The sequence below is a fragment of the Armigeres subalbatus genome, chromosome 3 (genome assembly GCF_024139115.2).
Source record: "Armigeres subalbatus isolate Guangzhou_Male chromosome 3, GZ_Asu_2, whole genome shotgun sequence".
NCBI classification, from domain to species: Eukaryota; Metazoa; Arthropoda; class Insecta; order Diptera; family Culicidae; genus Armigeres; species Armigeres subalbatus.
This window is the reverse complement of record NC_085141.1, coordinates 357,531,991-357,559,422: the sequence shown is the minus strand read 5'-3', so window position 1 is coordinate 357,559,422 and position 27,432 is coordinate 357,531,991. Positions and strand designations below refer to the sequence as shown.

Below are 27,432 nucleotides of genomic sequence, written 5' to 3'. Positions count from 1 at the left end.
ATCCAGTCCAGATCCAGTCCAGATCCAGTCCAGGTCCAGTCAGGTCAGTCCAGATCCAGTCCAGTCCAGTCCAGGTCCAGTCCAAGATCCAGTCCAGATCAGTCCAGGTCCAGGTCCAGGTCAGTCAGGTCAGTCCAGGTCAGTCAGTCCAGTCCAGGTCAGTCCAGGTCAGTCCAGTCGGTCCAGATCAGTCCAGGTCAGTCCAGATCCAGTCCAGGTCCAGTCCAGGTCAGTCCCAGGTTCAGTCCAGGTCAGTCCAGATCCAGTCAGGTCCAGTCCAGATCCAGTCCAGGTCAGTCAGGTCAGTCCAGATCGGTCCAGGTTCCAGTCCAGGTCCAGTCGGTCCAGGTCGGTCCAGGTCCAGGTCAGTCCAGATCCAGTCAGGTCAGTCCAGGTCCAGTCAGGTCAGTCCAGTCAGTCCAGATCCAGTCAGGTCAGTCCAGATCGGTCAGGTCGGTCCAGGTCGGTCAGGTCAGTCCAGGTCAGTCCAGGTCGGTCCAGATCCAGTCCAGGTCGGTCAGATCGGTCAGAGTCGGTCCAGGTCAGTCCGGTCCAGGTCGGTCAGTCGGTCAGGTCAGTCCAGGTCCAGGTCAGTCGGTCAGTCCAGATCCAGTCCAGGTCAGTCCAGTCAGTCCAGTCCAGGTCAGTCCAGAGTCCAGTCCAGATCGGTCCAGGTCGGTCAGGTCAGTCCAGATCCAGTCCCAGGTCGGTCAGATCCAGTCAGGTCGGTCCAGGTCAGTCAGGTCAGTCCAGGTCAGTCCAGGTCAGTCAGTCAGTCAGGTCCAGTCCAGATCCAGTCCAGATCGGTCCAGATCAGTCCAGGTCCAGTCCAGGTCCAGTCCAGATCAGTCAGGTCAGTCAGTCCAGATCCAGTCCAGGTCCAGTCCAGGTCAGTCAGTCCAGATCGGTCAAGTCAGTCCAGTCCAGGTCAGGTCCAGGTCCAGTCCAGTCAGTCCAGTCAGTCCAGGTCCAGTCAGTCCAGGTCAGTCCAGATCCAGTCAGATCCAGTCCAGGTCAGTCCAGGTCAGTCCAGGTCAGTCGGTCAGTCCAGTCAGATCCAGTCAGTCCAGTCAGGTCCAGTCAGGTCCAGATCCAGTCCAGGTCAGTCAGGTCCAGTCCAGGTCAGTCAGTCCAGTCCAGTCCAGGTCCAGTCCAGGTCCAGTCCAGGTCCAGTCCAGATCCGGTCCAGGTCAGTCCAGGTCGGTCAGTCAGGTCCAGTCCAGGTCAGTCAGGTCGGTCCAGGTCCAGGTCAGGTCAGGTCCAGGTCGGTCCAGGTCAGTCAGGTCAGTCCAGGTCCAGTCCAGATCCGGTCAGGTCAGTCAGGTCGGTCAGGTCGGTCCAGGTCAGTCAGGTCCAGTCCAGGTCGGTCCAGGTCCAGTCCAGATCGGTCAGGTCAGTCCAGGTCAGTCCAGGTCAGTCAGGTCCAGTCCAGGTCAGTCAGGTCAGTCCAGGTCGGTCAGGTCCAGTCCAGGTCGGTCCAGGTCCAGTCCAGGTCAGTCCAGGTCGGTCAGGTCAGTCCAGGTCCAGTCCAGGTCCAGTCCAGATCCAGTCAGTCGGTCCAGGTCCAGTCCAGGTCAGTCCAGGTCAGTCCAGGTCAGTCAGTCCAGTCCAAGATCAGTCAGGTCAGGTCAGTCCAGATCCAGTCCAGTCCAGTCCAGGTCAGTCCAGATCCAGTCCAGATCAGTCAGGTCAGTCCAGATCCAGTCAGGTCAGTCCAGGTCAGTCCAGGTCAGTCAGATCAGTCCAGTCCAGATCGGTCCAGATCCAGTCCAGGTCCAGTCAGGTCAGTCCAGGTCAGTCCAGATCGGTCAGGTCAGTCCAGGTCAGTCCAGGTCAGTCAGATCCAGTCCAGGTCAGTCCAGGTCAGTCCAGGTCAGTCCAGGTCCAGTCCAGAGTCGGTCCAGATCAGTCCAAGTCGGTCCAGGTCAGTCCAGATCAGTCAGTCCAGGTCCAGTCGATCCAGGTCAGTCCAGGTCCAGGTCAGGTCAGTCCAGGTCAGTCCAGGTCGGTCCAGATCCAGTCCAGGTCAGTCCAGATCCAGTCCAGATCCAGTCCCAGGTCCAGTCCAGATCCAGTCAGGTCAGTCAGGTCAGTCCAGATCCAGTCAGTCAGGTCAGTCCAGGTCAGTCCAGATCCAGTCAGGTCAGTCAGTCCAGGTCCAGTCCAGGTCAGTCCAAGATCCAGTCAGGTCGAGTCAGGTCAGTCCAGATCCAGTCCAGGTCAGTCCAGGTCCAGTCCAGATCCAGTCAGATCCAGGTCAGTCCAGATCAGTCAGGTCAGTCCAGGTCAGTCAGATCCAGTCCAGGTCAGTCCAGGTCAGTCAGATCCAGTCAGTCCAGGTCAGTCAGGTCCAGTCCAGATCCAGTCCAGTCCAGGTCAAGGTCAGTCCAGATCCAGTCAGATCCAGTCCAGGTCAGTCCAGGTCCAGTCAGGTCAGTCCAGGTCAGTCAGGTCGGTCCAGGTCGGTCCAGTCCAGTCCAGGTCAGGTCAGGTCAGTCCAGGTCGGTCCAGGTCAGTCAGGTCCAGTCCAGGTCGGTCAGGTCAAGATCCAGTCGGTCAGTCCAGTCAGGTTCCAGTCCAGTCCAGGTCAGTTCGGTCAGTCAGGTCAGTCAGTCAGTCCAGTCAGGTCCAGTCCAAGTCGGTCAGTCCAGGTCAGTCCAGGTCAGGTCAGTCCAGTCGGTCAGGTCAGTCAGTCCAGTCCAGGTCGGTCAGTCGGTCAGTCAGGTCGGTCAGGTCAGTCCAGATCAGTCCAGGTCAGTCCAGGTCAGTCCAGGTCGGTCAGGTCAGTCCAGGTCAGTGGAGTCCAGTCCAGGTCGGTCCAGGTCAGGTCCAGGTCAGATCCAGTCGGTGGTCGGTCAGGTCAGGTCCAGTCCAGTCAGGTCAGTCCAGGTCAGTCCAGTCAGTCCAGATCCAGTCAGGTCAGTCCAGATCCAGTCCAGTCCAGATCCAGTCCAGGTCAGATCAGTCAAGTCAGTCCAGGTCCAGTCCAGGTCAGTCAGATCCAGTCAGGTCAGTCCAGATCCAGTCCAGGTCAGTCCAGGTCAGTCCAGGTCAGTCCAGATCCAGTCCAGAGTCCAGTCCAGATCCAGTCAGATCCGGTCGGTCAGTCCAGGTCAGTCCAGGTCAGTCCAGATCCAGTCCAGATCCAGTCCAGGTCGGTCCAGGTCCAGTCCAGGTCAGTCCAGATCAGTCCAGATCGGTCCAGGTCCAGTCCAGATCCAGTCCAGGTCGGTCAGTCAGTCCAGATCAGTCCAGATCCAGTCCAGGTCAGTCCAATTCCAGTCTGATCCAGTCCAGGTCCAGTCAGATCAGTCAGGTCAGTCCAGATCCGGTCAGATCCAGTCCAGTCAGGTCCAGATCCAGTCCAGGTCAGTCCAGGTCAGTCCAGGTCGGTCCAGAGTCAGTCAGGGTCCAGATCGGTCAGTCAGGTCAGTCCAGATCAGTCCAGATCCAGTCCAGGTCGGTCAGGTCGGTCAGGTCAGTCCAGGTCAGTCAGGTCGGTCCAGATCGGTCAGGTCAGTCCAGGTCAGTCAGATCGGTCCAGGTCAGTCCAGATCCAGTCCAGGTCAGTCCAGGTCAGTCCAGGTCAGTCTAGATCGATCCAGGTCAGTCCAGTCGGTCAGTCGGTCAGGTCCAGTCAGAGTCTAGATCCAGTCCAGGTCGGTCCAGGTCAGTCAGGTCAGTCAGGTCGGTCCAGATCGGTCCAGGTCCAGTCCAGGTCAGTCCAGGTCGGTCCAGGTCAGTCAGGTCAGTCCAGTCAGTCGGTCAGTCCAGGTCAGTCAGGTCAGTCCAGTCCAGTCAGATCCAGTCCAGGTCAGTCCAGTCAGGTCAGTCCAGATCCAGTCCAGGTCAGTCCAGATCCAGTCCAGATCCAGTCCAGGTCGGTCCAGGTCAGTCCAGATCCAGTCAAGTCAGTCAGGTCAGTCCAGGTCAGTCCAGGTCCAGGTCAGGTCAGTCAGATCCAGTCCAGTCAGTCCAGGTCAGTCCAGATCCAGTCCAGGTCAGTCCAGGTCAGTCCAGATCCAGTCCAGATCCAGTCCAGATCCAGTCCAGGTCGGTCCAGATCGGTCCAGTCAGTCAGGTCCAGGTCAGATCCAGTCCAGGTCAGTCCAGGTCAGTCCAGATCCAGTCCAGGTCAGTCCAGTCCAGTCCAGATCAGGTCAGTCCAGGTCAGTCCAGGTCGGTCAAGTCGGTCAGGTCGGTCAGATCCAGGTCGGTCCAGTCAGTCAGGTCAGGTCCAGGTCCAGGTCCAGGTCGGTCAGGTCGGTCCAGGTCCAGTCGGTCCAGTCAGATCCAGGTCCAGGTCAGTCAGATCCAGTCCAGGTCAGTCCAGGTCCAGTCCAGTCAGTCCAGGTCAGTCCAGATCCAGTCCAGATCAGTCAGGTCAGTCCAAAGATCCAGTCCAGGTCAGATCCAGGTCAATCCAGATCAGTCCAGGTCAGTCAGATCCAGTCAGGTCAGTCCAGGTCCAGATCAGTCAGGTCAGTCCAGGTCAGTCAGGTCAGTCCAGGTCCAGTCGGTCCAGTCCAGTCCAGTCCAGATCCAGGTCCAGAGTCAGAGTCAGTCCAGATCCAGGTCAGATCCAGTCCAGATCCAGTCGGTCAGATCAGTCCAGATCCAGTCAGATCAGGTCAGTCCAGTCCAGGTCAGTTCGAGTCAGGTCAGTCCAAGGTCGGTCCCAGTCGAGTTCCAGATCCAGTTCCAGATCGGTCAGGTCCAGTCCAGTCCGGTCAGTCGGTCAGGTCGGTCAGGTCAGTCGGAGTCCAGTCCAGGAGTCAGGTCAGTCCCAGGTCAGGTCAGTCCAGATCCAGTCAGGTCAGTCAGTCAGGTCAGTCAGGTCGGTCCAGGTCAGTCCAAGATCCAGTCAGGTCAGGTCCAGTCCAGATCCAGTCAGATCGAGTCCAAGGTCAGTCAGGAGTCAGTCAGAGTCAGTCAAGATCCAGTCAGTCCAGGTCAGATCCAGTCAGGTCAGTCCAGGTCAGTCCAGGTCAAGATCAGGTCAGTCCAGATCAGGTCCGATCCAGGTCCAGGTCAGTCCAGATCCAGTCAGGTCCAGTCAGATCCAGTCCAGGTCAGTCAAGTCCAGTCCAGTCAGGTCAGTCCAGGTCAAGTCCAGATCCAGTCCAGGTCAGTCCAGGTCAGGTTCCAGATCCAGTCAGGTCAGTCAGATCCAGTCAGGTCAGTCCAGAGTCGGTCAGTCCAGTCCAGGTCAGTCAGTCCAGGTCAGTCAGTCGGTCAGGTCCAGGTCAGGTCCAGTCCAGGTCAGTCAGTCCAGGTCAGTCAGGTCCAGTCAGGTCAGTCCAGTCCAGGTCCAGTCCAGGTCGAGTCCAGGTCGATCCAGTCCAAGATCCAGTCGGTCCAGGTCAGGTCAGGTCAGTCCAGGTCAGTCAGTCCAGTCCAGGTCCAGTCCAGGTCAGTCCAGGTCAGTCAGATCCAGTCCAGATCCAGTCCAGGTCAAGGTCAGTCCAGGTCAGTCCAGGTCCAGTCCAGGTCAGTCAGGTCCAGATCCAGTCAGTCCAGGTCAGATCCAGTCCAGATCCAGTCCAGGTCAGTCAGGTCAGTCCAGGTCAGTCAGATCAGTCCAGGTCCAGTCAGATCCAGTCCAGTCCAGTCCGGTCAGTCCAGGTCAGTCAGGTCCAGTCCGATCCAGGTCAGTCAGATCAGTCCAGATCCGGTCCAGATCCAGTCCAGGTCGGTCAGTCGGTCCAGATCCAGTCAGATCCAGTCCCAGGTCAGTCCAGGTCCAGGTCAGTCAGTCCAGTCCAAGTCAGTCCAGGTTCAGTCAGATCGGTCCAGATCCAGGTCCAGGTCAGATCCAGTCCAGATCCAGTCCAAGGTCAGTCCAGATCCCGGTCCAGTCAGGTCAGTCCAGGTCCAGTCCAGGTCAGTCGATCAGTCCGGTCGGTCAGTCGGTTCGGTCAGGTCAGTCCAGATCCAGTCCCAGATCGGTCAGGTCAGTCAGGTCAGTCCAGATCCAGTCCAGATCAGTCCAGGTCAGTCCAGGTCCAGTCCCAGGTCAGTCAAGTCCAGTCCAGATCGGTCCAGATCCAGGTCAGGTCCAGTCCAGTCGGTCAGTCCAGGTCCAGTCAGGTCGGTCCAGTCAGTCCAGTCCAGGTCAGTCCAGATCAGTCCAGATCCAGTCCAGGTCAGTCAGATCCAGTCCAGATCCAGTCCAGATCCAGTCCAGATCCAGTCCAGGTCGGTCAGTCCAGGTCAGTCAGGTCAGTCCAGGTCCAGTCAGATCAGTCCAGATCGTCAGTCCAGTCAGTCCAGGTCAGTCCAGATCCAGTCCAGGTCAGTCCAGGTCCAGTCCAGATCGGTCCAGATCCAGTCCAGATCAGTCCAGGTCAGGTCCAGTCGGTCAGATCAGGTCCAGGTCAGTCCAGGTCAGTCTGGAGTCAGTCAGGTCAGTCCAGATCCAGTCCAGATCCAGTCCAGGAGTCGGTCCAGGTCAGTCCAGATCAGTCCAGATCAGTCAGATCCAAGTCCAGTCCAGTCGGTCCAGATCCAGTCCAGGAGTCAGTCCAGGTCGGTCAGATCCAGTCCAGGTCAGTCCAGATCCAGTCCAGGTCAGGTCAGTCGATCCAGTCAGGTCCAGTCCAGGTCCAGTCCAGGTCAGTCCAGGTCAGTCCAGGTCGGTCAGTCGGTCAGATCCAGTCCAGGTCAGTCCAGATCCAGTCCAGGTCGGTCAGGTCCAGTCCAGGTCGGTCAGTCAGGTCGATCCAGGTCAGTCCAGATCCAGTCCAGTCAGTCCAGTCCAAGTCAGTCCAGGTCAGTCCAGGTCAGTCCAGGTCAGTCAGATCCAGTCCAGGTCCAGTCCAGGTCAGTCCAGATCCAGGTCAGTCAGTCAGGTCCAGTCCAGGTCAGTCAGGTCAGTCAGATCCAGTCCAGATCCAGTCCAGATCCAGTCAGGTCAGTCCAGTCAGTCAGGTCAGTCAGATCCAGTCCAGGTCAGTCCAGGTCAGGTCCAGTCCAGGTCCAGTCCAGATCCAGTCCAGGTCAGTCCAGTCCAGTCAGTCCAGGTCAGTCAGGTCAGTCCAGATCAGTCCAGGTCAGTCAGGTCAGTCCAGGTCAGTCCAGATCAGTCAGGTCGGTCCAGATCCAGTCAAGTCGGTCCAGATCAGTCCAGTCAGTCCAGATCCAGTCCAGTCCAGTCAGGTCAGTCCAGTCAGTCAGGTCAGTCCAGGTCCAGTCCAGGTCAGGTCAGATCCAGTCAGGTCAGTCAGGTCAGTCCAGGTCAGTCCAGATCCAGTCCAGTCAGTCCAGGTCGGTCCAGATCCAGTCCAGGTCAGTCCAGGTCAGTCCAGGTCAGTCCAGGTCAGTCAGATCCAGTCCAGGTCAGTCCGATCCAGTCCAAGTCAGTCCAGTCAGATCCAGTCAGGTCAGTCCAGGTCCAGTCAGGTCAGGTCCAGGTCAGTCCAGATCCAGTCCAGGTCAGTCCAGGTCAGTCCAGTCAGTCAGGTCAGTCCAGGTCAGTCAGATCCAGTCCAGGTCAGTCCAGGTCCAGTCCAGATCGGTCCAGTCAGGTCAGTCAGTCAGTCCAGAGTCAGATCCAGTCGGTCAGTCAGGTCAGATCCAGTCGGTCAGATCCAGTCCAGGTCAGTCCAGTCCAAGATCCAGTCAGATCCAGGTCCAGTCAGTCCAGTCCAGGTCAGTCCAGGTCCAGTCCAGATCCAGTCCAGGTCAGTCCAGGTCAGTCCAGGTCAGTCCAGGTCGGTCAGTCAGGTCAGGTCCAGATCGGTCAGGTCAGGTCCAGATCGGTCCAGGTCAGTCCAGGTCGGTCCAGATCCAGTCCAGATCAGTCAGGTCAGGTCCAGATCCAGTCAGATCAGTCCAGATCCAGTCAGGTCAGTCAGGTCAGTCCAGGTCAGTCCAGGTCAGTCCAGATCCAGTCCAGGTCAGTCCAGATCCAGGTCCAGATCGGTCAGGTCGATCCAGGTCAGTCCGTCGGTCAGATCAGTCAGGTCAGTCCAGATCAGTCAGGTCGGTCCAGGTCGGTCAGATCCGGTCCAGATCGGTCAGTCCAGGTCCAGTCAGGTCAGTCCAGTCAGGTCGGTCCAGGTCCAGTCCAGGTCAGTCCAGATCGGTCAGATCCAGGTCAGGTCCAGTCGGTCAGGTCAGAGTCAGGTCGGTCCAGGTCAGTCAGGTCAGTCCAGATCCAGTCCAGGTCAGTCAGGTCAGTCCAGTCCAGGTCAGTCCAGTCCAGTCAGTCAGGTCAGTCCAGATCCAGTCAGGTCAGTCCAGATCCAGTCCAGATCCAGTCCAGGTCAGTCAGGTCCAGTCCAGGTCAGTCCAGATCGGTCAGGTCAGTCCAGGTCCAGTCAGTCCAGGTCAGTCCAGGTCAGGTCAGTCAGGTCAGTCAGGTCCAAGATCCAGTCAGGTCGGTCCAGGTCAGTCCAGGTCAGTCCAGATCCAGTCCAGGTCAGTCCAGGTCGGTCAGGTCAGTCAGATCCGGTCAGGTCCAGTCAGGTCAGTCCCAGGTCAGTCCAGAGTCCAGTCCAGGTCGGATCCAGGTCAGTCCAGGTCCAGTCCAAGTCAGTCCAGATCCAGTCAGGTCGGTCCAGATCAGTCAGATCCAGTCCAGATCCAGTCCAGTCAGTCAGGTCAGTCCAGGTCAGTCAAGATCCAGTCAGATCGGTCCAGATCGGTCCAGATCCAGTCCAGGTCAGTCCCGATCCAGTCAGGTCCAGTCCAGATCCAGGTCAGGTCAGTCCAGGTCAGTCCAGATCCAGTCCAGATCCAGTCCAGGTCAGTCAAGGTCAGTCCAGGTCAGTCAGATCCAGTCCAGGTCAGTCAAGTCCAGTCAGGTCAGTCCAGGTCCAGTCCAGATCCAGTCAGGTCCAGTCCAGATCCAGTCCAGATCCAGTCCAGATCAGTCAGGTCAGTCCAGGTCAGTCCAGATCAGGTCAGATCAGGTTCAGGTTCAGTCCAGATCAGTCCTGTCAGGTCTTGTCCAGATCCAGTCAAGGTCAGTCCAGGTCAGGTCAGTCCAGGTCCAGTCCAGGTCCAGTCCAGGTCAGTCCAAGATCCAGTCAGATCAGTCCAGATCCAGTCCAGATCCAGTCAGGTTCAGTCCAGGTCAGTCCAGATCGGTCAAGATCAGATCCAGTCAGGTCAGTCCAGATCCAGTCCAGGTTCGGTCAGGTTCAGTCCAGGTCAGTCCAGGTCAGTCCAGTCTGGAGTCAGTCAAGTCCCCAGGTCCAGGTCAGGTCCAGTCCAGGTTCGGTCCAGGTCAGTCCAGGTCAGTCCAGTCAGGTCCCAGAGTCAGTCCAGATCAGTCCAGAGTCCAGGTCCAGTCAGGTCAGATCCAGGTCAGTCCAGGTCAGGTCCAGTCGGTCCAGATCCGTTGGAGTCGGTCCAGGTCAGTCCAGATCGGTCCAGGTCAGTCCAGATCCAGTCAGGTAAAGAGTCAGGTCAGTCCAGATCGGTCAGGTCCAGTCCAGTCCAGGTCGGTCCAGGTTTGATCCAGGTCAGTCCAGGTCAGTCCAAGTCAGTCCAGTCAGTCAGATCCAGTCAGATCCAGGTCAGATCCAGGTCAGGTCCAGTCCAGTCAGGTCAGGTCGATCGGTCCAAGTCAGTCAGGTCAGTCCAGGTCAGTCCAGATCCAGTCCAGATCCAGGTCAGATCGGTCAGTCAGTCAGATCCAGTCCAGATCCAGTCCAGATCCAGTCAAGATCAGGTCAGGTCAGAGTCAGGTCAGTCCAGATCCAGTCCAGGTCAGTCCAGGTCAGTCCAGGTCAGTCCAGATCGGTCCAGTCCAGTCCAGTCAGTCCAGGTCAGTCCAGGTCAGTCCAGGTCGGTCAGTCCAGATCAAGTCCAGGTCAGGTCAGTCCAGATCCAGTCCAGGTCCAGTCAGGTCCAGTCCAGATCCAGTCAGATCCAGTCCAGATCGGTCCAGATCCAGTCAGTCAGATCAGTCCAGGTCGGTTCCAGGTCAGTTCAGATCCAGGTTCAGTCCAGATCAGTCCAGATCCAGTCCAGATCCGATCCAGGTCAGGTCAGGTCCAGTCGGTTCAGATCCAGTCCAGGTCAGTCCAGGTCAGTCCAGGTCCAGTCCAGGTCGGTCAGTCGTCCAGTCGGTGATCCAGGTCCAGTCCAGTCCAGGTCGAGTCCAGTCCAGGTCGGTCCAGGTCAGGTCCAGAGTCGGTCAGGTCGGTCAAGGTCAGTCCAGTCAGTCCAGAGGTCCAGGTCCAGTCAGGTTCAGTCAGTCCAGTCGATCCAGGTCAGATCCAGGTCCGGTCAGTCCAGGTCCAGTTCAGGTCAGTCCAGATCGGTCAGGTCCAGGTCAGTCCAGGTCCAGTCCAGATCCAGGTCCAGGTCGGTCAGATCCAGTCAGGTCGGTCCAGGTCAGTCCAGGTCAGTCCAGATCCAGTCCAGGTCAGTCAGATCAGTCCAGGTCAGGTCAGTCAGTCAGATCGGTCAGGTCAGTCAGGTCAGTCAGTCGGTCAGTCAAGTCAGTCAGATCCAGTCAGGTCAGTCCAGGTCAGGTCCGATCAGTCCAGTCAGTCCAGTCAGTCCAGGTCAGTCCAGTCCAGATCCAGTCAGGTCAGTCAGTCAAATCCAGTCCAGGTCCAGATCGATCCAAGATCAGTCCAGGTCAGTCAGTCAGTCGATCGATCCAAGTCAGTCAAGTCAGTCCAGATCGGATCCAGATCAGGTCCAGGTCGGTCAGATCAGTATGGAGTCAGTCAGAGTCAGTACAGGTTCAGTCCAGGTCAGTCAAGTCCAGTCCAGATCCAGGTCCAGGTCAGTCATCCAGTCCAGTCCGATCCAGTCAGGTCGGTCCAAGTCAGTCCAGTCAGGTCCAGGTCGGTCAGATCGGTCAAATCAGTCAGGTCAGGTCCAGTCAGGTCAGGTCAGTCCAGTCCAGGTCAGTCCAGATCCAGTCAGGTCAGTCCAGGTCGGTCAGGTCAGTCAGTCAGTCCAGATCAGTCCAAGTCCAGTCAGTTCGGTCCAGGTCGGTCGGTCAGTCCAGTCAATCAGTCAAGTCCAGTCCGATCCAGTCAAGTCAGATCAGTCAGTCCAAGTCAGTCAGTCAGTCCAAGTCGTCCAGTCAGTCGGTCAGTCAGGTCAAATCAGGTCCAAGTCAGGTTCAGTCCAGTCGGTTCAAATTCCAGTCGAGTCAAGTCCAGTCAAATCAAATCAGTTGGTCGATCCAGTCCAGAGTCCAAATCCAGATCCAGTCAAGTCAGTCGGATTCAGTCAGTCAATCAGTCAAGTCAGTCAGTCCATCCAAGTTAGACATGTGGAAGCATATTTTGGCTATATACTTTTAATGACTACAGCGCCACTAGCGTTCTAGTACTTATGCTTCTACTGTATTGTACGAAACCCATTGTACCCAAAACGATTAACAAGAACCTTGATCTCATCTGATTGGATGAAGTTTGCGTTTTTCCATACAACTGTGCCCCACTCTAATACTCACGTTACCCGCATTCCCGAGTGCCGTTCCGATTCTCTGGGTCGAGGCGGAAGAGTTTGCCGACAGGATATTGCTGGCGGTCAAACGACTGGCGGTTCCTCCCCGTACGGCCGAGGGTGCTCTAAAAATGCACAAAATCAATCAAAATCAACGAAGAAACATTGAAATAATTGTCTATCAAAAAATATAATAGGTATGTCATTTCGAACCACTTTCGAACAACGCACTTCATGGCCGTTCCCGGTCTCAGCACTCCGATCGGACTCGGCGAGGACGAATCGTTAAACGAGTTGAAAATTCCGGCCGCGGAGCTCATTCCGCCGCCGCGCCGTGACGTCGGACGTTCCGCGGAAGACCGCGTGGATGAATTGTTGTTTAAATCTTCCATTTCAGGTCCTACAAATCACGGAAATTGGAGAGAAAAAATGTTTTCTTGCAAAACTTGAGATCTGTATGCTTGCACAACTAGACAACAATGCCATGCAGTAGGCAGTGAGTTTGTTTTGGAATCTATCGTTTACATGGTAACCGCGTGTCAGCACAAACTAAAATTTGTCTTCTTTTTTGGGTTTTTGTTTGTTCTTAAATCGTAAATTGTAATTTCAATGATTTTTGTATAAATGTAATTGAGGGAGTTAGAAGCAGAGGGGTGTAAGTGACATTTTGGTTAAAATTGAGTTGACTACAGCAAAAAATGCTTTGGTTTTAGAGCTTTGCGGCAATATGCTGAAATAGTTTGTACAATGTTTAGAATAAATGTGAAAAATCATAGAGAATTAGCAATTTTTTGAACGTTCATATAATTTGTATGACACGAAAAAATATTGAAAAACTTTGTACCCATTTTTCTCAAAACTAGGTTTTTGTCACTTACACCCCTTTGCGTTTGACCCCCCTTCAATTTCAAAACTAAACATTTATATTTTTAAAATGTTTTAACTTTGGAATCAGTGTAACCTTCAATACATAACCTTATTTATGACTGTAAATGAATACATTTTGTAGTTTTGAAAATTTTAACAAAGTACCTATATCCAAAATATGTGCTCTTCGCAAATTTATTTATTTCATTACATGCGCACGAACGGCGCCGTTGCCATAACAACTGGCAAAAAATAAGCACGCGTAAGGTCGGCAAGAAAGCATGATTCATGTTGTGGCAGGGCAGTCATAATAAAGTTTTGTGCGGCAAGTGTGATTCGTAATTCGTGCATTTCGTGTATATGCCAGTGATTTATCATTATGTTTCGTATTAAAGTGTTCTCATTGTTGTCTCTCACATTTTTTAAATCAAGGTAGTAATGTTAAATTAATTGAACATTTTTGACTAGTTTTAACGATTGTTTGCTTTGATGACACAAGGATGTAATTTAGGGGAAATAAGACATTTTTTTCTACTGTCTGGCGGCTGTCTGCCCCCCTCTCTTATTGATACATTGGGCTTTTTAAGGATAGAAGACAATAACAAAGTGCGCGCGCAACACATGTTCGGTACATACATATTAAATATTATTTAGGTATGTATGTAGGGTGTTTTATTTCTAGATCCAGGTACACCAAAATATTCAGCAATGAATTAATTATAATAAATTCATTGCTGAATATTTTGGTGTACCGTATACGGTTTTATAAACAGTTTAGTCCTAAGGAACGATTGCTTCATGCAAACCAATTTTGACAAAATTACTGCTGTCGTGGAAAATCTTTCAAATTATTGCACTTGCCGGCGCCACTATTCCAGCCTCTTAAAAAGAAGTTCTTTCAATGAAATTGAAATTCAATTAAATTTCCAATAAAATAGAAAATATTAGTCTAACCCATTATTTGATAAAATTTAAGTTGAAACACTGGTCAAGCTCCAGTGGAAATGTGGAGCTATTGAAGAACAACAAGACAAAAAATAAAGGAAAAATGTGAAATTTACAAATGATAACAAATCATCCAATCAATTTAATTCATACAGATTAGTACATTATTTACAATAGCCTCGAAGTTGATAATACACCCGATTCTTTTTTTACACGGGGGATGCGTTCCGTGTAAAAAAAGTTTTCAGTTCAAAATTCGAAAATCCGTGTAAAAAAAGTTTTATGATTTCTCGACGAATCATGCAAAATGGAGCAACATTGCAAAAATTTTGTATGAGATTTTTTTTACACGGCCGTGTAAAAAAAATCCGTGTAAAAACAGAATCGGGTGTATTGAATTGTCGTAGCCGAATAAAACATGCAATCTAAGATAAAGAAAAATCAAACAAAACACAACCGTCCTCTTGTTGATAGTTGACCTGTGTCCGAAGTTCATAGTACAGTGAACAAGAAAACGCATCCACTGATAAGACTCGGTTCGTCATATGTATGTAATAAACGTCATAACGAGTATAATATTGCCATCATATTGCTATTAATAAAATTATTGCAATGAAGAGGCGTGCTTATTCAGTGTTAGGTTTTTAACCGCTTCAAGTTAGTAAACATACGTCCAACTGATTTTTAGTGACATTCAAGTTGATGACGTGATTAACGACCGGAACCGATGAATCTAATTTTTCAGATTTTGACGGTCTCAGTAAAACAGCTAGCTGGTAGAGTTTTGTTTTGTTATGACATAAAATTTGTAAGCGATATGTTGAGCTAACACGTGGTTCGATGATGATGAGTTAAGATGCCTAATTTATCCAAGGGTGTCCTAAAATAACTGGACCATGACCTCATATAATCCGATTTGTGTTGTCGCTTTACAGGTCTCCCATCTTTAGTTGATTACATTTGATAACATGGACATATTCCTATGATTGGTGTGTTTAGAAGTTCAGATTAAGTATCCTAGGCGCAACAACAAACCTCAATATCTAGGTGAGCGGGGAAGACGATCTACAGTTCACGCTAGCAATTTTAGCCCAATTGCTTAATTTATAATTTGGCGTTAGTAGTAAGAATGAGAGGTGTGCGCCACCGCCGACAGTTTTTGGCACCCCACTGCTGCTGCCGCCGACATTTTTGCTTCGGTGCGCCGCTGTTTTAAATTTGTCACGCCACTAATCTATACTTTTCCACGCCGATTCAAATTTGTAGAAGTTTACAGAATTTCCCGTGGGAATTTCGCCGACGTTGAATTTTCTGATTGATATTGTGTATCCGGAATAAATTTATACCGCTTTTTATACCGAAGTTGGATTTTTCTCCAGATACATGCAACTTTCCCAACTTTGGAAGTAGGGTAAGGGAGGTATTTTGGACCACCAGTTCGACGACTCATATTTTGGACCACTGAGTGCAAATTCCTCTTGGTGGTCCAAAATAAGAGCCCCGTAAGGGTGGTCCAAAATACATCCTTTACCCTAGTGCGCTGGATTCGCCTTAAGATGCGCTAAAAAACGCATCAATTAGTTTGACAAATAAAACTTCGGAAGAAAGTTCGGTTCGGAAGTCCCGACTTCCGAATTCTAACTTGGTGCTACGCCGACAATATCCTCACAACATCACGTTGAAACCTCGGTTGAAAGTGCAGAGATTTTTTCGTGAAAAAACTAATGATAATCTTGAAAATTCTATACAATTTTCCGTTTGCATTTAGAAAAGCTCTACGTTAAAACTAAGACGAGCTTGCAATGAAAATTCCAAATGATTAACCATACATTTTCACATTGAAATAATTTTTATGGACGGACATGTATTGTTTGGCAGAGAGTCATTTGTTGTTTGGCTGAACATGTCATTTGACCAAACAAACAAGTTTTTCGGCCGATAATGTCCTTTGATCGAAAGGGACATACAGCCGAAAATGTCGTTCGGCCGAACAGTTCCTTTAGCTGGAAAAGTCGGTTAGCCGAATAGCACATTTAGCCAAAAAGGGCGTTTGATCGAAATAGTCGTTTGGCAGAAAGGGCTATTTGGTCGAAATGGATACTCAGCTGAAAGTATCTTTTGGCTAAACTGGTTATTTTGCCGAAAAAATCGTTTACCCGAATAGGTTATTTGACCGAAAATGCCATTCGGTCGAATGGTTGCTTAGCAGAAAGGATATTACTACCCAACGACATTTATGGCCAAACGAGCATTTCGAGAAACCGCATTTTCAGCTGAATGACCTATAAAGGCAAACAACTTTTTCGGCCAAAGTACCACTTTGGCCAAATGTCCCTTTCGGTTGTATGCCGCTTTCGCCCAACTGATATATTTGTCCAAATCATTTTCGACCAAATAACCGTTTCGGACAAACGTTCAATTCGAACAGATGGCTTCGTGTCGAATGGCTTTCGACCAAACGACGAGAAGGGATGTTTGGGCGGGAGACACACAGCCGAAAAGTGTTTGGCTGAAATAAATCTGGTTGAAAATGTCGTTTAGCCGAATATATCGTTCGACAGAACTGGTCATTTGGTCGAAAAAGTGGGTAAACGGGTGCGGATTGCTGAAATACAAACTGAATGCGTATCATTTGGTTAACGGGTCTATTTTTTTTACATTTTCGGCATATGACCTGTTCGGCCAAATGACATTTTCAGCCAATTGGCCATTTTTGACAAGCGACCTTTTCAGCCGAACGGAATCTTTGGCCAGAGGACAATTTCGGTCAAACTACCATTTTGGCCAAATGACTTGTTAGCAAACACTTTTGCCATATGAAATTTTCAGCCAATTCGTTTTCGATTAATAACCGTTTGACTCAAATAAAAAAAACTCAAAATGACTCATGATGACTCCAAAACAAAATTCAAAAATTGTTTCAGCAATTCCTATAGAAACTCTTTCGAAAACTATTCCAGGTATTCCTTCAAATACTATCGGCAGTTCCATTCTCTAAGGAATTTCTCCAGAAATTCCTCCGGAATTTCCAGCAAGCATTCCTTCCACAATTCTTGTACAAAATGTTTCTCTTGGGATTTCCCCCGAAAATCTCCCGGATATTACTTCGCAGATAAATCCAGAAATTCTTTAGAAATTAAAAGATGGAAATCTATAAATATTTCGAAAATTCACGAGTTCATTGAGGAATTTCTTCTGAAATTCCTATAGAAATCCCTTTGTAAATTTTATTTTGTTGCCCCCTCAAAATATTATTTTTTGGCTAAAAAATCCGAGGGAGGGAGACAAAATTGTTTTTAAATATTTGTATCGGCCTTAGTAGAAACACAAATAGCAGATATTGAGGCTGGCATCCGATACCACGTGTAAACATCCGTAACTGTTAATTTGAATGTGTTTTACATTGGGAACGCGTTTGGCAATCGTTTGAAGATGGCGCAAAGATTATTGTTATGGAAAACGCAGCCCAAATGCGGCTGTCAAATGCATTGGCTGCATTCGACGGTTGCATTCGTATGTACTTCCGGAATCAGTTGAGTAGATGGCAGTAGTGGGCTAACATATATCAATGCAAAAGTTTATACAGGATTTTCAATAAAATTTCTCTAGCCTAAATATCTGTTATCTGTGGTAGAAATTTACTTTAGTAGAAATTCTTCTGAAAAGACCTTTGTAAATTTCTCCGGAAATTCCTTGGAAACTCCTGCGGAAATCATTTTAGTAAAATCATACGAAAATTCTTTCAAAATTCCCACAGGAATTATTCCAGAAATTTTGTTGGAAGATTTTTTCCGAAAATTCCGAAAGAATTTTCCAAAGAGTTTCTAACAGAAATTTCAAAGGAATTTCCAGCTGAAAAATCCGGAAAAAACTCTTAACATAATTTCCGAATGATTTTCTGAAGTGATTTACAAAAAAAATCTTAATGAAATATCTCATTAAATTTAAGGAGGCATGAATCGGAGGGATTCCTAAAAAATCGAAAGCATTTTTGGATGAAGTTCTGGAGAAGTACTGAAACATTTTCTTTAAAAATTCTTGAAATAATTGCTGAAGCAATTTCTTAAGAAAGTTGGAAGAAATTCTTAAATCAATTTCCGCAGGAATTTCTAAAGCAATTTCCAAAAAAAAAAACGGAAGGAATTCTCCTAAGGGAATTTCGGGAGGTTACCCTGATACAATTTCCGTAGGTATTTCCGAAAAAATTTCCAAAGGAATTTCCGAAGCAATTTTGTAGAAAAAATTGTTAAGAAAATTTCAAAGGAATCTCTTGAGGAACTTCCGAAGGAATTTTTAAGATGCAAGTGTTCTTTAAGGATTTTTTGCACATTTTCCTACAGGAGTTTTTGAAGGAATAACTTGATGCTGTGGAAAATAATTTCTCTATCTGTCTCCAAAGTAAATTCTGTCTCTACCTCCGAAGTAGTTTGCCGAAAGAACCCCTGGAGGAAACTCCGAAGGAATTCTTGGAGGAATCTACAGAGAAATTCAAGAAATTCAAGTTCCTTTGGAAATTCCTTTAGGAATTTGTTTGGTAATTCCGGTGGAATTAGGGGATCTGAGGGAATGGAATACCTGATAGGATTTCTGAGCGTATTGCTAAAGGAATTCCTTAAGAAAATTCCGGAGTATTTTCTAAAAGAATAGTTAGACCAATTTTGGAAGTAATTATCGAAAGAATTCCTAAAGGAATTGAAAGTTATTACTTAGTGAAATTTAAGATGGAATTCCTGGAAAAATTTTTGAAGGTATGTCTGAAAAATCTTCTGGGTGATTTTCCGAACGAGGTTTTAGATAAATTCATGAAATATAACCTGGATGAATACTGTAAGAAATTTCTATAGAAATTTCCGATGCAACACTTGAAGTAAATTTCCAAGGAATTCTTGAGAACATGGATCGACTGCAATCCAAAATATTGTTGGGTTTATATTTTTGGCACAATTAAGTCACAATTCCAGATATAAAGCAGGGTTTTGATTTACTACTGTCCGGATTTTTGCAGGTATATCCGAAGGATTTTCTTCTCATGGCTCTGAATTCTTGTATCTAATAGTTTGTATGAAAATTCCAATAGGTGGATTCTTTTGATAGTTCTTTAGGAAATTCTTTCAGAAATTCGAAAAAATCTATTCAGATTCACTTGTCATAAGACGAGTTTGTACTATTCCATTTATTTCAACACCTTAATGGTGCCTTTGACAGATACGTATTTCGATCTCAACAGCTAGGCCGTCTTCAGTGACTCGTACTTGACTCAACTTTCCGACTCGAAGTCCAGTTAAGTACTAGACACTTAAGACGGTCATACTGTTGAGGTCAAAATACGTATCTTTCAAAGATACAATAAAGTAGTGGAATTAAATGGGATAGTACAAACTCGTTCTATGACAAGTGAATACATCCCACTAAAAGCTTGAAATAATTTTCATTATTAATTCAGGTTGTTCTGCGGAAACTCATTTCTGTAATTTCTCATGAAATACATTTGAAAACTCTTGCAGGAATTTCTTCCAAAATTTCTCCAGAAAAACGTCCACAACTTCTTTTGGGAACTCCTCCAGGAATAATTAATAAAGTTCCACCAGTGGTTCGCTAGAATATTCCTCCAGAGCTTCTTTAAAACATTTCTTTCAAAATTCCTGCTGGAATTATTCCGGAAATTTTGTTGAAAGAATTCTTCCGGTAAAAAATATTGAAGAATGCAATAGGAAATCCTAAAGGAGTTTTCGTACGAGTATCTAACGGAAATTTAAAAGGATTCTCGAAAGAATTCCCAAAAGAATTTTCAAATAAAATTTCCGAAGAATTCCTAAAATAGTTTCTAAAAAATTTTTCTAAGAGATTCCCTAAAGAATGCTTAAAAGAAATTCCGAAGGAATTTCAAAATGAATCTCCGAAGATCTAAGGGAAGATCAATTAATTACGTAACGCAAAAATTGACCATTTTCAATCTCCCCTGGCCCCTATGTCACACTTTTGTATGAATCACTTAAAATTGTTGTATGGATTGTCACACTTCTGGCAGCCCCCCCTCTCCCCTCAAAGCGTTACATAATTTATGGATGCTCCCTAAAGGAATTTCTAGAGTTGCTAAGGAGTAATGACCGAAGGAATTCCTATGAAAATTTTCGAAAGAATTCCTGGAGTTCTGAAGAAATTTTTAAGGAAAATTTCGAAGGTATTCCAAGAATCTCTTCCTAGAGTTTCCGAAGAGATTTCTAGAGAAAGTACTAGCAGAATTCCTCAAATATGTTCCGAAGAATTCCTAAATTAATTTCCGAAGAAACTCCTAGAGGCATTTACAAAGGCATTCATAAAACATTGGAACATTGTAAGGACTAAAGAATTTTCGAAGTTACTCCTAAAACAATTTCCGTAGGTATTCCTGAAGGAACTTCAGAAGGATTTTCCAAAAAAAAAAATGCCAAAGAAATTCTTAAAAGAATTTGAAAAGGAATTGCCGAATGACTGAAAATATCTTCTTCTTCTTCTTCTTCTTCTATATATATATAAAACAAAGTTGGCATTTGTACGACCGCGCATCACTCAAAAATAGACTGACCAACTTTTGCTAATTTATATTCGTTTCCTTCTTCTATTTACGAGGAAAAATGTTATGATGAAGCTTTAATACTTTCAAGATCAATCCTGAAACTTTTTGATGAAATGGTTTTTCCCACAATTTGCATGAAATTTCTCAATTTTGATCATCTGGTAATTTATATTCGTTTCCTTCTTCTATTTACGATGAAACTGGAAAAAATTGAAAATCAAAATCTAATCTCTTCGTTGATATGGTTTTTCGTACCTTTCGTACCTTTGAATCTTGATCATTTGTAGGATATATAAACACGAAGCTGGCATTATCAACAGATAATGGAAAGATCGATATGTGATAATTTTTGTTTGTGTTCTTAACTAATAGGAAACATGTTAACAAAACTGTAAAAAATGAAAATCATTCTGAAGAAACAATTGTATAGTTCGCCGGGCCAGCTCACGGTGTGTTTGTCCGAAGAGGCTTATTTTCAAAAAATCAGTACCGCCAACGGGGGTGTCATTGGGCCAAAATGTGGTATGCTCCAAGTAAATGTTACAAAGCTCTAGTAGTTAACATTGGAAACAAATTTTAATTAGTTTGGTACAAGCCTCAATAATAAATTTACCATTGTGTGGGAAAAAAATAATAAATTAGGGTAATTCTTCAAAGTTATATGTTGTTCAAAATTGGCCTATTCTCACCCTGCACGGGGGTGACATTGGGCCAAATGAAATAGTTCAGCGGTGACGATGAAACGATTCAATCGTTCATTCAAAATAATTGCCTACATTACGGCTCTTACCAACTATGTAAGGCAAATCAACTGAAGGCTTGGCCCAATCTCACCCCTTTTTTGCGTGCATTGCTCGTTGCTACGAAAAACCAGAACCGTTATATAAATATCCATAAAATTCGATAAAACAACAACAGATTATCGTAACATGATAACCAGGTATCCATCGATCTAAAAACTAGTTATGTAATAGATTTGTGGGGCATTACTGACACTATTTTAATACGGGTTCATTCGCTCAATAGTTTTACATTCAAATTCCAAGCATTATCGTACGAGCACAATTAGTTCTTGGAATTTGTTTTGTGATTTCCTAGACGTGAATTTTAATATAATTTCGAACCGTTTGAAGTTTTCATCAAAATTCGTAACAGTTTCTGAGATATTGAGAGTTGAAACATTTTTTGTTTTTGGCCCAATCTTACCCCCTAGGCCCAATGTCACCCCGAACGACGGTCTACGGGGGTGTCATTGGGCCAAACTGTGGTATGCTCCAAATAAATGTTACAAAGCTCTAGTAGTTAACATTGGAATCAAGTTCTAATTAGTTTGGTACAAGCTTGAACAATAAATTTACCACTGTGTGGGGGAAAAATAATAAATGAGAGAAATTCTTCAAAGTTATATATTTGTTTAAAATTGGCCCATTCTCACCTCACAAGGGGTGACATTGGGCCAAGTACAATAAAGTTCAGCGGTGACGATGCAACGATTCAATCGTTCATTAAAAATAATTGCCTACATTAAGGCTCTTACCAACAATGCATGACAAATCAACCAAAAGCTTGGCCCAATCTCACCCCTTTTTAGCGCGCATTGCTCGTTGTTACGAAAAACCAGAACCGCTATTAAAATATTCATAAAATTCGATAAAACAACAACGGATTATCGTAACATGATAACCAGGTATCCATCGATCTAAAAACTAGTTATGTAATAGATTTGTGGGTTATTACTGACACTATTTTAATACGGGTTCATTCGATCAATAGTTTTACATTCAAATTCCAAGCACTATGGTACGAGCACAATCTTGGAATTTGGAATTTGTTTTATGATTTCCTAGACGTGAATTTTACTATAATTTTGAACCGTTTGAAGTTTTTATCAAAATTCGTAACAGTTTCTGAGATATTAGGAGTTGAAACATTTTTCGTTTTTGGCCCAATCTTACCCGCTAGGCCCAATGTCACCCCGAACGACGGTATTACTATTTATTTTGGAATTATTATTATTTAATCAGACTAAGGCCGAAGTGGCCTGTGCGGTATATAAGAGTCTTCTCCATTCGGCTCGGTCCATGGCTACACGTCGCCAACCATGCAATCTACGGAGGGTCCGCAAGTCATCTTCCACCTGATCGATCCACCTTGCCCGCTGTGCACCTCGCCTTCTTGTGCCCGTCGGATCGTTGTCGAGAACCATTTTCACCGGGTTACTGTCCGACATTCTGGCTACGTGCCCGGCCCATCGCAGTCGTCCGATTTTCGCGGTGTGAACGATGGATGGTTCTCCCAACAGCTGATGCAATTCGTGGTTCATTCGCCTCCTCCACGTACCGTCCGCCATCTGCACCCCACCATAGATGGTACGCAGCACTTTCCTTTCGAAAACTCCAAGTGCACGTTGGTCCTCCACGAGCATCGTCCAGGTCTCGTGTCCGTAGAGGACTACCGGTCTAATTAGCGTTTTGTAGATTGTCAGTTTGGTACGGCGGCGAACTCTATTCGATCGGAGCGTCTTGCGGAGTCCAAAGTACGTACGATTTCCAGCCACTATGCGTCTCCGAATTTCTCTGCTGGTGTCATTTTCGGCAGTCACACAAATTCTTCTACCACCTCGATTTCGTCACCACCGATGCAAACTCGCGGTGGGTGGCTCACATTGTCTTCTCTTGAACCTCTTCCTATCATGTACTTCGTCTTCGACGTGTTGATGACTAGTCCGATCCGCTTAGCTTCCCTCTTCAGTCTGATGTAGGCTTCCTCCATCTTCTCAAAGTTACGTGCCATAATATCCATGTCGTCGGCGAAACCAAATAGCTGGACGGACTTATTGAAAATTGTACCACTCGTGTTAATCCCTGCTCTTCGTATTACACCTTCCAAAGCGATGTTGAATAGCAAACACGAAAGACCATCACCTTGCCGTAACCCTCTGCGGGTTTCGAAGGGACTCGAGAATGCCCTGAAACTCGAACTACGCACATCACCCGATCCATCGTCGCTTTGATCAACCGTGTCAGTTTATCCGGAAAACCGTGTTCGTGCATTAGCTGCCATAGCTGGTCCCGATCGATTGTATCATATGCGGCTTTGAAGTCGATGAATAGATGATGTGTGGGCACGTTGTATTCGCGGCATTTCTGCAGTACTTGGCGAATGGCGAACACCTGGTCCGTGGTGGAGCGTTCGCCCATAAAACCCGCCTGGTACTGCCCCACGAACTCCCTTGCAGTTGGTGCTAGTCGACGGCATAAAATTTGGGAGAGTACCTTGTAGGCGGCGTTCAGCAATGTGATTGCGCGGTAGTTGCTACAATCCAGCTTATCGCCCTTTTTGTAGATGGGACACACGACACCTTCCATCCACTCCTGCGGCAAAACTTCCTCCCAAATCTTGGTAATGACCCAGTGCAGCGCTCTAGCCAGTGCCTCACCACCGTGTTTAAATAGCTCTCCTGGTAGTTGGTCAACCCCAGGGGCTTTGTTGTTCTTCAGCCGGCCAATCTCCTCCTGGATTTCCTGGAGATCCGGAGCCGGTAGAATTATGTCCTGCGCGCGTTCTCGCAGGTCCATCACCATACCGCCATCTTCGTCTGCCACATCGCCATTCAGGTGTTCTTCGTAGTGCTGCCGCCACCTTTGGATCACCTCACGCTCGTTCGTAAGAAGGTTCCCGTTTATGTCCTTACACATATCAGGCTGTGGCACGTGGCCCTTACGTGAACGGTTTAACTTCTCATAGAACTTTCGTGTGTTATTAGCGCGGTACAGTTGCTCCGTTTCTTCATGGTCTCGATCTTCCTGCTGGCGCTTTTCCTCCGGAAAATCGAGTTTTGTCTGTTCCGCGCCTGTTTATATCGTGCCTCGTTCGCCCTCGTGCGGTGTTGCAGCAATCTCGCCCATGCTGCATTCTTCTCTTCCACTAACTGCTCACATTCGCCGTCATACCAGTCGTTTCTTCTGATCCGGGGCACCGTGCCAAGTGCAGCGGTTGCGGTGCTTCAATGGCGGATCGAATATCTCTCCAGCCATCTTCAAGAGACGCTGCGCCTAGCTGCTCTTCCGTTGGAAGTGCCACTTTCAGCTGCTGCGCGAATCCTTGGGCTGGTCTACCATCTTGTAGCCGCCCAACGCCCAATGGCGTCCGACTTCGACGCGTGTTGTACACCGTCGAGAGTTTTGAGCGCAGGCATACTGCAACGAGGTAGTGGTCGGATTCAATATTCGCACTGCGGTAAGTGCGGACGTTCGTGATGTCGGAGAAGAATTTACCGTCGATTAGAACGTGGTCGATTTGGTTTTCCGTTTCTTGGTTAGGTGATCTCCATGTGGCCTTGTGGATATTTTTGCGGGGGAAGAAGGTGCTTCGGACTACCATTCCGCGGGAGGCTGCGAAGTTTATGCATCGTTGGCCGTTGTCATTCGATACGGTGTGCAGACTATCCGGTCCGATGACCGGTCTATACATTTCCTCCCTTCCTACCTATTTATTTTGGAAATACCTTCCTAAATTTCATCCAAAATTCCTTATGGGGATTCCTCCGAGAATTCCTTATTAAATTCATCTAGGAATTTCGTCGGAAAATTATTTTGAAATTTCTTCGATAAATATTACAGGAATTCTTTTATGAGATACTTTAGTTTTTTTTTGAACTACTACCGAAAACCCTTCAGAAATTCATTCAAGAATACCTAAGGAAATTGTTTCAGGTAAACTTTCCGAAATTCTGTAGGGAGAATTATTTTTTGAAATTTCTTTATGAATTCCTTTGTAAATTGCCTTAGGATTTCCTGCAGAAATTGAATGAGGTACTCCTCCAATTTTGATTGAGGAATTGCATCAGCATTTTTTTCAGGATAAATAAAATATCTTGAAACTCTAGAAAAAACTCTTGGAATTTCTTTGAAATATCACCTAAAAATTTCTTCAGAAGTACATTCAGAAATTCTTTTAGGAATCCTTCGAAAATTACTTCAAGAGCTTCTTTGAAAATTTCATCTGGAAATTCCTTTGATATTTCCGTTAGAAAACCATCCGAAAATTCCTTTAGGATTTCCTATTTCATTCTTTAATAAATTTCCGGAAAAAAATCTCAAAAAATTTCCGGAATAATTCCTGCAGAAATTTTATGTGGTAGGAAAGAGAAGCTCCGAAGGAATTTCTGGATGAGAATTTTTCGAAGGAATCCCAGGAAGAATGAAAGGCGTAAAATTCTAAATTATCTCTGGAAAATCCTAAAAGATTTTCAAATAGGTTTTGCAAAGGAATTTGCGTAGGGATTGCTAAAGCTATTTTTGAATGAGCTCAATTCCAGGCTCGTTCCTTTCTTACCTTCTATTTCCAATAACGTTCTTTATGTGTTTCGCGTTCTACCAAAACGGTTCCTACTGCTATAACCTTACACACCAACAATTCCTAAACCCCCCGTGACACATGAGAGGTCGTAGAGTTCTCTACACCTTTCTTAAGTAGGTGTCTGATCATTCCCAAATCAATATCTGTGGTAACGGTGCTATTCTCATCCAATAATCCAGGCTTGTTCCGCCTAGGAATGTGTTCGAGTTGCTCAATGCTAATGCTAATTCTGACTTGCGTAGGATGTGCTAAATCTATGTCTGAACGAATTCATACAGGAAATTACAGATTTAATTACTTGTCATGATACAGACTTGTCATAAGACTCGACTCGAGTAAAGTACGATACACTGAAGACAAAGATGCATCACATGAGATCGCCTTTTCGTGTTCAAAACGTTCTGAACACAGCACACTGTTCAAGAGCCTTCACCTACTTAGCAACTACACATTTTTCGGTTAATAATGGAATACGTGGGCATCTAACGGATATAAATCAAGGATGCTCGTATGTTTATGCATAGTTCCAAATCTAAGGAATCTTAGTTACCATGATCGTTTTGCTTGCGTACCAACGTACCAATCCAGTGCACACTAAACTGTGTTCAGAATTCAAAACTAAGAAAACCAAGGCACGCTCCTGGCTCATGTTCTGTTCAGGATGCATCTCTGACTGAAGATTTCCTTTCTGTTGAGGTCGAAATATGTATCTGTCAATGATACGATAAAGTGGTGAAATTAAATGGGATAGTAGTAACTCGTCTTATGACAAGTGAAGACATTCCACTAAAAGCACAACATAATTTTCTTATCAGATAAATTAAATTCAGTGAAATCTCGCTTAACTTTTCAAAAGGACTTAAGTAACATTTTTTTCATGAATTAATTTGAATAACGCAATCATCAGAACAGCATGAAAGCTATTGATTGATTCAAATTAATTCATGAAAAAAATGTTACTTAGGTCCTTTTGAAAAGTTAAGCGAGAAATATTCGATTTGGGGCCCTATCGTGTATCATTTTTTCCGGCGAAGTCGGCGTGAATCGGTTTGGTAATCTACGAGACTTTTTTCAATCATAAAAATTAGGCTTGCGCCACCTACGGTAGTGCACAGATTGATTAATGCTAATTATGTTGCTTGGATCTTTTCTATGTAATGCAAGTGGCTTCAACTTCGTCTACCACGGTAAATGAATTCTCCTTGTTAATTAATAATAACAGTTTATTTTAATTCGTCTTAATTCAGTGGGAAATGTGCGTGATCTATACTGCGAACAAAAGGCTGCACGACTGAAGAAGGGTATCCGTAAAGTAGAAGCGTAGAATCATTGGACACATGTTGGGCCGGCCAGCAGCGCGCTGCCCAGCACTCGCACGATGCGTCGTTGAGTTCATTTGCTTCCGTTTCACTCCACCTTCAATTTATGCACTTTCATTGTAGTTTATTTGCGTGTTTCGCTTTGTGTCTCTTGGACGGAGACTCCGAATCCGGAATACCTACTTAGAACAAAACGAAAGGTCGTTGACTTCGCGTCTGTCCGACTGCAACAAACATTCACCTTTCTCAGCATTTCGATAAAGCTGCACGTCATCACGCACGACGTCAACGTAGTTCTCCTCCTCCGTTTGTTGTTCCTCTCGTTTGGTTGTGATCGACACTATGCTAGGGACACGCAGTTCTATCGAGTGTGAAAGCTCTCTATTACACATCTAGCTATCATTACGAATTTGTATTTCGAGCATGCTTGCAGCTGATCATCTACTCAGGTTCGTTACCACCGCCGTGATGATAAATGAAACAGTTTTCAAACATATTTCTTTTATTATTAGAAAGAATGTAAATAGGCTACTTTGCGAAAGAATTTGCTAAACGAATCAAACCAAAATAAGTGGGTAGAAACCTACGTGTTATGCTAACTAGCAATTTATTATGGGAGTCTGTTTTTAGACACGTTTCTGCTAAAAATATCTTCCCGGTTTTCTACGGTATTGTGCACCTACTTGTTGTGTTTTCGGGGAGAAAGGCGAGAAGCGATAGAGATAGAGCGTTGGTCTGAGGTAGAGGTAGGGGCCGCAACCGATTGCTTCACATCGGCGCACCGCCGTTTAAAATGTTTCACCCTGGTAATTCAAAGCAAGGATCATTTAGTAATTTGCGTTCGTTCGGAGTTTTGGGGCCTCTTCCCCTATGCCTAATAGTTCGTTGTTAGAATTCAACTAAAAACGAAGTTATAGCGCTAGTTGCAGTAGCTTGAACTAAATTATCGGAATTTTGTTATCA

At 46.5% G+C, this 27,432-nt stretch overlaps 1 protein-coding gene and 1 long non-coding RNA gene across 2 annotated transcripts in view; both read right to left on the bottom strand.

Moving 5' to 3' along the window:
- LOC134222848 (intraflagellar transport protein 74 homolog) overlaps positions 1–11,890 on the bottom strand; it is a 32,145-nt gene extending 20,255 nt beyond the window's left edge. Inside the window, exons 1-2 of the mRNA XM_062701996.1 lie at positions 11,653–11,890; positions 11,429–11,546 (exon numbers count right to left, since the gene is read on the bottom strand). Of these exons, the coding sequence (XP_062557980.1) occupies positions 11,429–11,546; positions 11,653–11,813 (279 nt within the window). The 5' untranslated portion in view covers positions 11,814–11,890. The remainder of the gene's footprint in view (positions 1–11,428; positions 11,547–11,652) is intronic.
- A 14,503-nt stretch (positions 11,891–26,393) lies between these two features.
- LOC134223327 (uncharacterized) lies at positions 26,394–27,158 on the bottom strand. The gene is made up of 3 exons (XR_009982525.1): positions 27,057–27,158; positions 26,711–26,910; positions 26,394–26,648 (listed from the first exon to the last, which is right to left on the bottom strand). It is a non-coding gene; the product is annotated as an uncharacterized LOC134223327 (long non-coding RNA).
- Positions 27,159–27,432: the final 274 nt, after the last annotated feature.